Source organism: Myotis myotis, unplaced genomic scaffold (assembly GCF_014108235.1).
Source record: "Myotis myotis isolate mMyoMyo1 unplaced genomic scaffold, mMyoMyo1.p scaffold_m19_p_1, whole genome shotgun sequence".
NCBI classification, from domain to species: domain Eukaryota; kingdom Metazoa; phylum Chordata; class Mammalia; order Chiroptera; family Vespertilionidae; genus Myotis; species Myotis myotis.
In genome coordinates, this window is record NW_023416313.1 from 203,808,684 (window position 1) to 203,819,026 (window position 10,343).

The 10,343-nt window shown below is 37.9% G+C and overlaps 1 protein-coding gene across 5 annotated transcripts in view; it reads left to right on the top strand.

Annotated features, from left to right (window-relative positions):
* YLPM1 (YLP motif containing 1) overlaps positions 1–4,185 on the top strand; it is a 65,014-nt gene extending 60,829 nt beyond the window's left edge. For 3 of the 5 annotated variants that reach the window (XM_036313103.1, XM_036313137.1, XM_036313127.1), the window contains 2 exons: positions 3,352–3,533; positions 3,773–4,185. In XM_036313103.1, coding sequence (XP_036168996.1) covers positions 3,352–3,498 — 147 coding nt within the window. In that variant the 3' untranslated portion in view covers positions 3,499–3,533; positions 3,773–4,185. Of the gene's footprint in view, positions 1–3,351; positions 3,534–3,772 lie in introns of those variants that run through there. The other 2 variants (XR_004968215.1, XM_036313113.1) reach the window with 2 other exon arrangements.
* The last annotated feature ends 6,158 nt before the right edge of the window (positions 4,186–10,343 follow it).

Genomic DNA, 10,343 nt, shown 5'->3' on the forward strand with positions numbered 1-10,343 from the left:
AAGCATGAATGCTATTTTTGTTTCAGTATATTTTTATTGATTTCAGAGAGGACGGGAGAGGAAGACAGAGATAGAAACATCAATGATGAGAGGGAACCATTGATTGACTGCCTCTTGCACGTTGGATTGAGCCAGTAACCCAGGCATGTGCCCTTGACAGGAATCGAACCTGGGATCCTTGGATCCGCAGGCTGATACTCTGTCCACTGAGCCAAACCGGCCAGGGCTGAATGCTATTTTTTTTTATAGCAGTGTAGTTTATTCTATATCATATTACATGTCAGAAAAATGAGTCAGATTTTACAAATTAGCGGCTCAAAATGTACACATAACTTAAAAATGGAGAACAGAAGTGACTAGCTTGTTGTCAACCTTAAAGGACTTTGGCGTGGCCCCTTGTGCCATTTTGTCATGGGGCAAAAAAGCCAGGTGCAGAGAAAAGTGTTAAAGAGAATAAATGGGACTTCTTAATGGATTAGCTGTAGAGAGCCCAATAGTGGATAGAATCAGGGGTGGCTCTCTGGTTCTGTCCATAAGCACTCTGTGTATGTGGTGCCATTTACTGAATTGGAGAAAAACTGGAAGAGCCATAAGTTTGAGAGTCAAAAGTCGTAAGTTCAGTGAGGGACCAATTAAGTTAGAAATGATAATAGGACTCAGGACTCCAAAATTTAGAAGTTCAGGTAGAGGTAAATGTTTCAAGAAGTAAAGAGTAGTCCATCATTAAATGATACAAAGAAGACAGGTACATTGGGAACAGAAATAGCCATTGAATTTGGCACATGAAGATCACTGATGATTGATCAATAATCAATCAAATTTTCTTTGAGACTTGAAGGACATAAGCCAATTTGGAGCACATTGAAGAAGGAATAGGAAATGAAGAAGTACAGACAGCAAATGTAGACAACTTTTTTTTTTTATATGTATATATTTTTATTGATTTCAGGGAGGAAGAGAGAAGGAGAGGGAGAGAGAGAAACATCAGTGATGAGAGAGAATCATTGCTCAGCTGCCTCCTGCATGTCCCCTTCGGGGATGGAGCCCACAATCCCGGGCAGGTGCCCTGACTGGGAATGGTTCATTGATCAACCACACCCGGCCAGGCTAGAAAACTTTTTTGAAGAAGGTTTGTTATAAAAGGGAGCAGAGAAATTAAGTTGGATAGGTCTTCCACATAGATATCAAATTCAGTAAAAGTGATATTTGTGTATATTCTTCAAAAAAAAGTAACAAAGCAAAAGGGATCATATTATATAGAGGCTCAGTACACGAATTTGTGCACAGGTGGAGGCCGGGCCGGTGGGGGGAAGTGGGAACGCAGGAGGTTGGGGGGGCTCGATTGGGACCCCAATTGGGCCCGTTGGCTGCCATAGTGCACATCATAGCGGCCAGTTGTTCTAGTAGTTCTGTTGTTTGGCTTTTATATATATAGATGATCTGCATAAGCCTTTTCCAGCGAATCTGTCCATCTTTCTCTATAAGTACCTCTTAAATGGTTTCCTTGCATGCCATTTTTGGTTGTACAGTCAGTCATTTATCCAGTCCCTTGTTGGTAGATACTTAGCTGTTTTCATATTATTGCTATTATAAATACTATGGTGAAAGTTGTGGAGTATATGTCTTGGTGTCTCTTTGAAAGTATTGCCCTAGATTTTTAGCACTAAAATTGCAAGCTCATAGAGTGAGATTTATCATTTCTGACAGAAATTGTGAGATTGTTTTCCAGAAAGGTTACATCTATTTATACACCCTCGAGTCAGTAAATGCCTATTTTTCCATACTTGTCCCTGCAGTGCTGTTATCAAACTTTTCACAATCTGATAAGTGAAAAAAGGTACCTCATTTTACATTTCTTTACATAAGAATGAGGTTGTGTATCATTTCTTTATACATCATTGCTTTTTTATGAATTTCCTCAGTACTTTACTAGTGAAAGAACACTTATTGTAAGAGAATAAAACTTCATTATGGTAGATTCCATTACAGAGAACTCCAGGTTTCGAAGCTCTTTCACATACTTCATAGTCCCTATCCCCTGCCCCAACCCACCCCCTTTGTCTACGTAGCTTGAGGAGTTGGGGAAGGGAGATCTGATTAATGGCCTTCTTTATGTGCTCGGCTCCACCCAGGAACTACTTGTATTGACACCTCTTATTCCACTTTTAAGGTTGGGGCAACAGAATAAAAATAACTCTTCTTGGGAATGATAATTTGGTGTAGTTCTGGTAACAAATAATCTCAAATGAGAAATATTTTTTTCTATTTTTCTTTAAAGTGGCTCCACTTGAACTCCACGCCTGCCTCACACCCTCATTTCAAATAGTTTAACTCCCAAACCACTCATCAAAATCAACATCAGAGCACCAGGAGATCTTACAGGTAGCAAGGAATACAGAATTCATTGTTCATTCCTTTCCTGGGCTCTCTTGATTTCTATAACTCAGCTTTTTACAAATACCAGGCAGGTCCCTAGGATTAACTTCCACTATAAGAAAAGATCATTTAGTAGAATTGACCACGTTAGGATTTTACCAAAATGGTAAGGTTTTAAAATGTAATTTATTTTTTAAAAGTTTCTCTTGCTTAATTGGGTATAAAATGGCAGCTCAAGTGGACTTTCAGTTTGTTTCTTTGATGACTGCGGAAGATGAACATATCCCTTATTTTATTTGCTGAACTCACTCATTTTAGAAATATTTTTAGTGACAGTGGATGAAATATACGTACCTCCAAATTTTCAGTGTTAACATTTTTCTGTTAATAATTAAGATAAATGGCCAAAAAATTGAGACTGTAAATCTCAATAACAGTACCTCTAGGAGGGACACTGACATTTAAGAAGCCATTTCTAGCTGAAAGTCATTATTCTATAGGCACTGCCCAGAGATGCCACAGAAGAGTAGACAGAGCTAGCTTCAGAGGAACCTGTGTGCTTGATTTTATTCTGTAGGGGAAGGATTCAAAGCAGATGAGAGTTACAACTGTGTCTTTTAAGGAGAGCACTCTAGCAGAATGGATTGAGGGAGTGAGAATGCAGGCTAGTGCTTGCTTTAGGTTAAACAAAAAACAACAACAAAGGTCAGTAAATGAGTTACAGGAGTTAGAAGGAACAGGACTGAGCTGAAAGCTGAACTGTTTGGGAGCTGCAATGGTGAGGACTTGGTGATTAACTAGAGAGTTCTTTCTGTAACATAAGAATTTGCCTTTCTCCAATTCTTCCAGTTAATTTCTAATTTTTTAAACTGGCTTCATGTTAGTTATCCTATCTCTCTAAATACCCAGAGATGGGAAAGGCCTTTTGTATATTTATTTTTCCTAAAGCCCAGCCTAATGCTGTGTTCTTTCTAGGTGAGATGGGCAGACCTGGAGGAAAAGAAGGACGCAGATAGGAAAAGGGCCATAGGTTTTGTGGTCGGACAGACTGATTGGGAGAAGATCACAGATGAAAGTGGTCACCTGGCTGAAAAAGCCCTCAATCGAACCAAATATATATGAGACTTCGTTTTCAAACGAAGTCATTGTTCCTTAAGGTAAGGATACATAGTCATACAAGTCCTGCTGTGTGGTTGATGAGGGTTTGAGATAAAGTAGACAGCATGCTTTGTTAAAAATGCTTCTATATTGAGTAAGTATATTCCAGCTACCAACATTTATAAAACATTATTCTAAAAAGAAGTATGCATTCTGTAGATTTGTGAAGGAGTGGAGCACTGAAATACTAAGGTCTACTGAATTTCCCTGGCGTGACAGCCTTTTCTTTTCCTTCCAGATGGTTCGCATTGAGGTGATCTGAAGCCAAGGCTTCCTGGAGCTTCGTTGTGTGTCACCTTGCTTCCACGGTTCAGTTTTTGTTTTGTTTCTACTGCTTTAGTTTTTTAAAGTTCGTCAGTGTCCCCAAGAGGTATTAGGATCTTGCTGTACCTAAGCAAGATGTTAATTTTTTAAATAAACTATTGGGGAGGGTGGGAGTAATAGCTTAACTGCTGGAAGCAGGTGGGGATCTGCTGGAGGATTCTGACAGAAAATATTTTCTCCACTGTACAATGTCACGGACTATCTCTATCATCGTTGCTTTGTGGCTGTTTTTGTTTTTTACTGTATGTAACTGGTAGCTGATTGTACTAGGATGAAAAACAATAAACTTTCATGATAAAGCCAATGAGATTCATGGGCTGTACAGCATGGGTCCCTTTCTCTTGTCTTCTTAATTTTATGTTTATTGCTTTTTTAAATGGTGTGTTCCAATTACATGCTAGCCAAACATCCCCAAACCTCTTCCCCATTGAATATTAAATAGCTCAGTGATTCCATGGTACATGCTGTAACACAAGGCTCAGTGATGTTCAAAACACTTACCTTTGTTGTATTTCTGGTTTCTTTATCTGAATATCGCAAAGACTAGTACAGACAATTTCAAATATTCACCTGTTCCCTGGAGTACATCTGTTCTGTCACATGATGTTTTATTATTTTAGTTTTTGATCCTCTCTTTGTCCCTCCCTCTTTCCTGCTCTCCCTCTTTTTACTTTCTCCCTTGATGCTGTTATGTTTTTATTTTCCTTGCTCTGACTTTGACACCTGGTGGCCAGAACTAATGTACTCCATGGAACTCAGGAGCCTATTGCCTTACTGCTAAACTTGAATTGTTGATTTTTTAATCAAAGTTGCAGGGAAGGAGTATGGAGATGCAGAGCCCTCTGGCAGGCAGCCTTTAAGCTTGTCAGGTTTTCAGGTTCCTGCCAGATTGCTCGTGATTGGGAAGCAGGGCCTTCAGCACAGATTCCTCTCTTGTGTATAGTACCAGGAGGAACCTAGAACACGCAGACCTAACAACCAAATAGCTTGTATAAAAATAGGAAAGAAGATCTTTTTCCTTTTTCATTCTGCAAAGAAAAAATGTCATTTTCTAGATGAGAGGAGACACAGAAGAGCCTTCTTCCTCAAACACCATTTCTGCTTTGTAATCCAACTCAGCAGGTCATAAATCTATTCACAAAAGGGCTTGAATATTTTTAAATGCTCACTTTTGGACTACAGGCAAAAACCTCTTAGTTTTATGACCTACATTAAATACTGTGTGAATCGAGATCATATTTATTAGTATTTGAATAGTATCACTTTCGGTTCAAGAACTTGAAATTAAAGTACTGAAGACTAATTCAGTGGGAACTCCAGACAACTTTCTGTACTTTTATCCTCCCTGAAATTCTGAATGTTTACATGTAAGAGGCGTTAAGTTCATTAACACGTCAATATTGAATGTACAATTTGCTACATTAAATAGCTCCCCCCCAAAAAAGTAACAAAACAAAAAAAATCCTCCCACTGTTAGTAATGTTTAACAAGCTACTTAGATTGCTTTCGGCCAACAATACATGGGTATGTACTGATCTTTCTCAGCCGCCTTTATTGTGTTGTGTGAAGGTATATCACCAGGTAACCAGTAGAATTATTGTTTGTAAAAAGACCACAAAATGTGTTCTCTAGTTCAGAAGAAAACAGAGGCATATATGTTCTTATAGAGAATGTTTTACTTTCAGTCGTCGGAACCTTTTATTATTTTGGCTGGCAGTGTTCAGAATGCCAATGAAATAAGAAGTGGTACTCACCCATGAATCGCTTTAAATTCAACATGTTTTTGCCTTGCAGCGATGGCTTCATGTCTATGATCTTATGTCAAGAGGGGCTGGGGAAGAGTGAACAGAATCAGAAATGGTCTCTGCCAGTTTTTGGAAGATATGGATTAAAATGGCCGTAGGGCCCAGCAAGCAGGGCTCAAAAATTTTATCAATTGCTTCATCTGTATTTCAGTGGTTGAATGTCAACCTATGAACCAATAGGATCAGGAATCAAACCACAGGGCACATGCCCGGGTTGCAGGCTTTATCCCCAGTGTGGGGCATGCACGAGGTAGCCGATCGATGATTCTCATCATTGATGTTTCTCTCTCCCTCTCGCTTCTTCTCTGAAAGCAGTAAAAATATATTCAAAAACAAACGAGTAAAATGGCCTTAGGGAATGAACATAAAATGTTGCCCACTTTAAGGTACTGGTATAGCAAATAATTTCAATGAAAGGAGATTAATGAAGAAATATTAGGCACCAAAAGGAATGAAACAGAGACTATCATTTAATACTTAACGTTGCTAGTCCTATATGAGACTGTTAAGAAATTCTTTAATTTGCATTATCACTAGAAGCAGAATAGAATAGTCCAAGAATAATTTGGAGAAATTTGGTGTAGGAAATGCCTTGGTAGCACAAGTATTTTAAATTTATTAAGAGGTGTTCTTGGGATACAAAGGACCAAACTTGGGGTTTATTTATTTGTGAGCATTTTACTGTCATTTTTGTTAGCATTGTTTTTCTTATCTCAGAAAACTGCTTGATGCCGTTTTTAAAATTTGTATTCTAATCCTTTTAAGTTTATTTAAAATTTTGTGGGGTTTGTGTCTTAATACAAAATTGGCTGATTTGGGGGCAAGTTCCTGATGTCTTTAATGTTTCAGATCTTCTAAACTAAATGTAAATCCTCTCACTTCAAACTCCCTGTGCAAGTAACTTGGTAGATGAGATGCGGAGATTTTTCTATTTGGGAATCATTTATTTAGGGTTAAGTTGACATGGTCAAAATATGTTGTGACTGAACACAGATCAAAAGCTATCAATAATATACAGTAGTCTGTTGATGCTTACTTGATTCACATAATTTTCTAGAAGTTTTAACTTGATTCAGATATCAATAACTAAGTCAGAAGTTCATTGACAAAGATAAAATCTTAAATTTTCTAGATGGATTTATTTCCCTAGTGAAAGAATTCTAAGAGTTGCTTGGGCAAACCAAGATAAATGCCATTTCATCTGGAGACCAAGCATGAACTCTGAATTGGATGGACTAAAAAGTTCAACCTAGCTTAACTTACTTTGGAGGCTACTCAGCTTTTTGTTAAGTATTATATCTTCCTAACTATGCAGATTTGCAGGTACAGTAGGTCCTCGGGTTACGTCGGAGACTTGTTCCTACGGCGCAACGTAACGCGATTTTCGCCGTAAGTGGGAACCCACCTACATAAGCACCTACGTCGCTCACATGGAGCACATACACAGCAGTAATGAAGCGAAACAGTAAAAAAAAAAATTAAAAGGTAGCAATTCCTGACCTTTACTTATGGTAAATAAATAATAAAAAACATAAAGCACATATGTACATATGTCGAAATGGCGGAACTTCTTTTTTTTTTAATAAATAAATTGGAGATGGCGACGTAACCACGAAACATACGTCAAGTCTGATGTAACCCAATGACTGCCTGTAGTTTGGTAATAATAGGTGTCTACTGCCTGGCATACTACTAGGATTGTAAAAAGCAACAGGTTGTCACAGTTTTTTGTTTGTTTTTTGGGTATTAACGATCATTCAAATAATATATAGAACATTACCATTCTCATTTCTTCCCTCCCCCTTCTCTTTTCCTTTCTAACCCCCTCCCCCTTTTCACTTTTCTTTCTAATTTTTCCAAAGGTACTTTCCTATTATAAGGAGTTTTACTGAAAATTTTATCAATTGCTTCATCCGTATTTCTATTCTCTTATGGCATGGGATATATATTGTGAGGCTGTGTTTCACTACAGTTTCATCACGTGTAGGTTTGTGTGTCCACCCCCATCTTCCTCCCACCCTCCACCCCCATCTCTGACTTGGCATCTAATAATATGTTCTCCATTTCTGTAATTTTATAATTTAAAGACTTATATAAATGAGATCATATAGTATTTAACACTTTGGTATTGGCTTTTTGGCTTTATTCACTTGGCGTAATTCCCTTGACATTCATTCAAGTTGTTATATGTATTAATTGTTCCTTTTTGTTGCTCATAGCATCCCATCCCATTCTCTTTTACTATAGCTGTAGAATATGTTCCTTTATGTTCTTCCCATAATTTAATATACCTGGTGTCTACTGATGGGTATTCATGTTCTCTTTTGCTCTTATAAATTGTGAACTTCATGTATTGTCATCACTCTGCAACTTCCTATACTTGTCTAATTCCTGTCAATGAAGGAACACAACTAATGGCATCCTGTACATATACTGCACGTGTACTGTATGATGTACCGTTTCCTCACCTCTCCCTGTAGCTTCCTGTTTTACTGCCTCCCTGTTATCCATCCTTTAGAAATGATAACTGTATTAAGGCCCAGCTCTCATGATACCTTCTCCCTAAAGCTGTTTCTGATTTTCCTCTCTTGCTCCCTCTTTCCAGTTCTTACAGAGCTTTGCCTGTATTTGTCCTTGATCTTAATTTGCATTCCTAGTAGAGTAACTTATATACCTGCCTAGTCTATCTTCCTCAGCCCTTCCCACTCTTAAATACAAGCTCCCAGATATCTGTTATGTACATTTGATGCTCAACAAGCTTATTTAGAATTGATGATGTGGTAAATTTAAATATAGGTTAATACATGTGTAATTTACAAAACTCCAACTCTTGTGTTTGCTTTTTCACTGCCTCTATCTTTCAGTTGGTGGCATATCCACAAGTATTATATAAACTGGACATCACAAATTCAAATGCTTGCTATGGACAGGAAGATGTAATTGGGAGAATTGGCCAATAGTTTCATAACAGCATGTAATATTCCTTCATCAGAAGCATACAAATTAGACATGTAAAATATTCTTTATTCTATGGAAAAATATCCTCTTTCCCATTTTCCTTGAAACATTTTGACAATCTGTGTATCTTTAGTTTTCCCACTTTGGGTAGAGCTAAAGTACAAGTATCAATTTTCTAATTGACACTACTACTAGTATAAGCAAAACAACAGCAGAAGCAGAATGATAATGGCAACTGACTCTCAAGCTCAGTGTTAGGGAGCAATGGGGCATGGTAGGGTTTGAGGTGATGCAGAGTGCTTGCCCTATCTCAATGAGACAGTTCTTCTCCGGGCAGAGGTTGCCATAAGCAAAGTAGACCCAGTGTTACCAACTGAGGATAAAGTGGAAATCTGGATTTTTATGTGAAATGGTCTTTTCAAAATACTATGGGGACAATATAGTAAAGGCAAAGCAAGTCACCTCTGGAGGCCACATAGTAGCTACAGGCCATCATTTTGGGGCTCTGGCATATACCATAAAGGATATACCATAACAATTCTGAAAGACAATTGTTGCAAAGATACCTATAGAAGAGGAAGCACCCAGTTATATGGATTGTAAATATTTTGACTAACACCTTTTAATTGATATTTTGGAATGAGCAATTCTGTTTTCATTGAGTGAGATGGCAAAACATATATAATATACAGATGTTGAATTTGCAGTGGGTTGTTTGGTTGGTTTTGTTAATCCTCACCCAAGGATATTTTTTCATTGATTTTTAGAGAGTGGAAGGGAGAGGGAAAGACAGAGAGAGAAACATCAATGTGACTCTCTCGCATAGGTTGGTTGCCTCCTGCACTTGCCCCTGCTCTGCCACAAGCTATGTGCCCTTGACTGGAATTGATCCTGAGATCCTTCAGTGCTGTGGCCAATTCTCTATCCACTGAGCAAAACTGGCTAGAGCTGCAGTGGGTTTATTTTTGTCCATTGCTTGCTTTTAAATGGAAGCATATACATTACTCCCTCTTTGGGTAACATCCATTTATCAAGATGCAGGTAAGCACCTAGTGTGTGCTCAAGTAAATAGTGGTCACACACGTATCCCAGAGAAAGAAGATGGCAAGAATTCCCTCCGGTAAAGTAGAGCAGCTGAACAGCCCACCTGGATGTGAATTTGACCAGAATATCCTGCTCTTGACTCTCCATTGCTTTCTACTAATTTCCACCGGGGAAAAAGGGTGTGTGTGTCAAGGTGGGTATACCTTTGCTGTGTTTGGTTTCTTAAAGTACTTCTTGGGCATTACCTTTTCTCAATTCATTTCAGCCATAAAATGTGAATTCATACTTATTATTTATGAAATGTAAATACTACAAATAATATTAACACACACCCCTCCATTGAGCAATAGACATCTTAAAATCTTGGAGGTAATTGCTATTACCGTTTTGGAATGTGGCTTTGCAAACCTTTTTTGTGCATTTATAAAACATATATATCTATGAGGATATAGTTTTATTGTTTATCATGAGTGATAGTCTTTACATGTTCTGCAGATCCACTATGTCATGTGTGTGTGTGTGTGTGTGTGTGTGTGTGTGTGTGTGTATACTCATATATGTGTATATATTCCATGATACGTACCTAACCTAGGTTATTTTTCCTTATTTTTGACAGTTTTCCAGTGTTATAATAATGTTCCATTGAACATCCTTGTAAATATCCCTTTTAGGCATGTT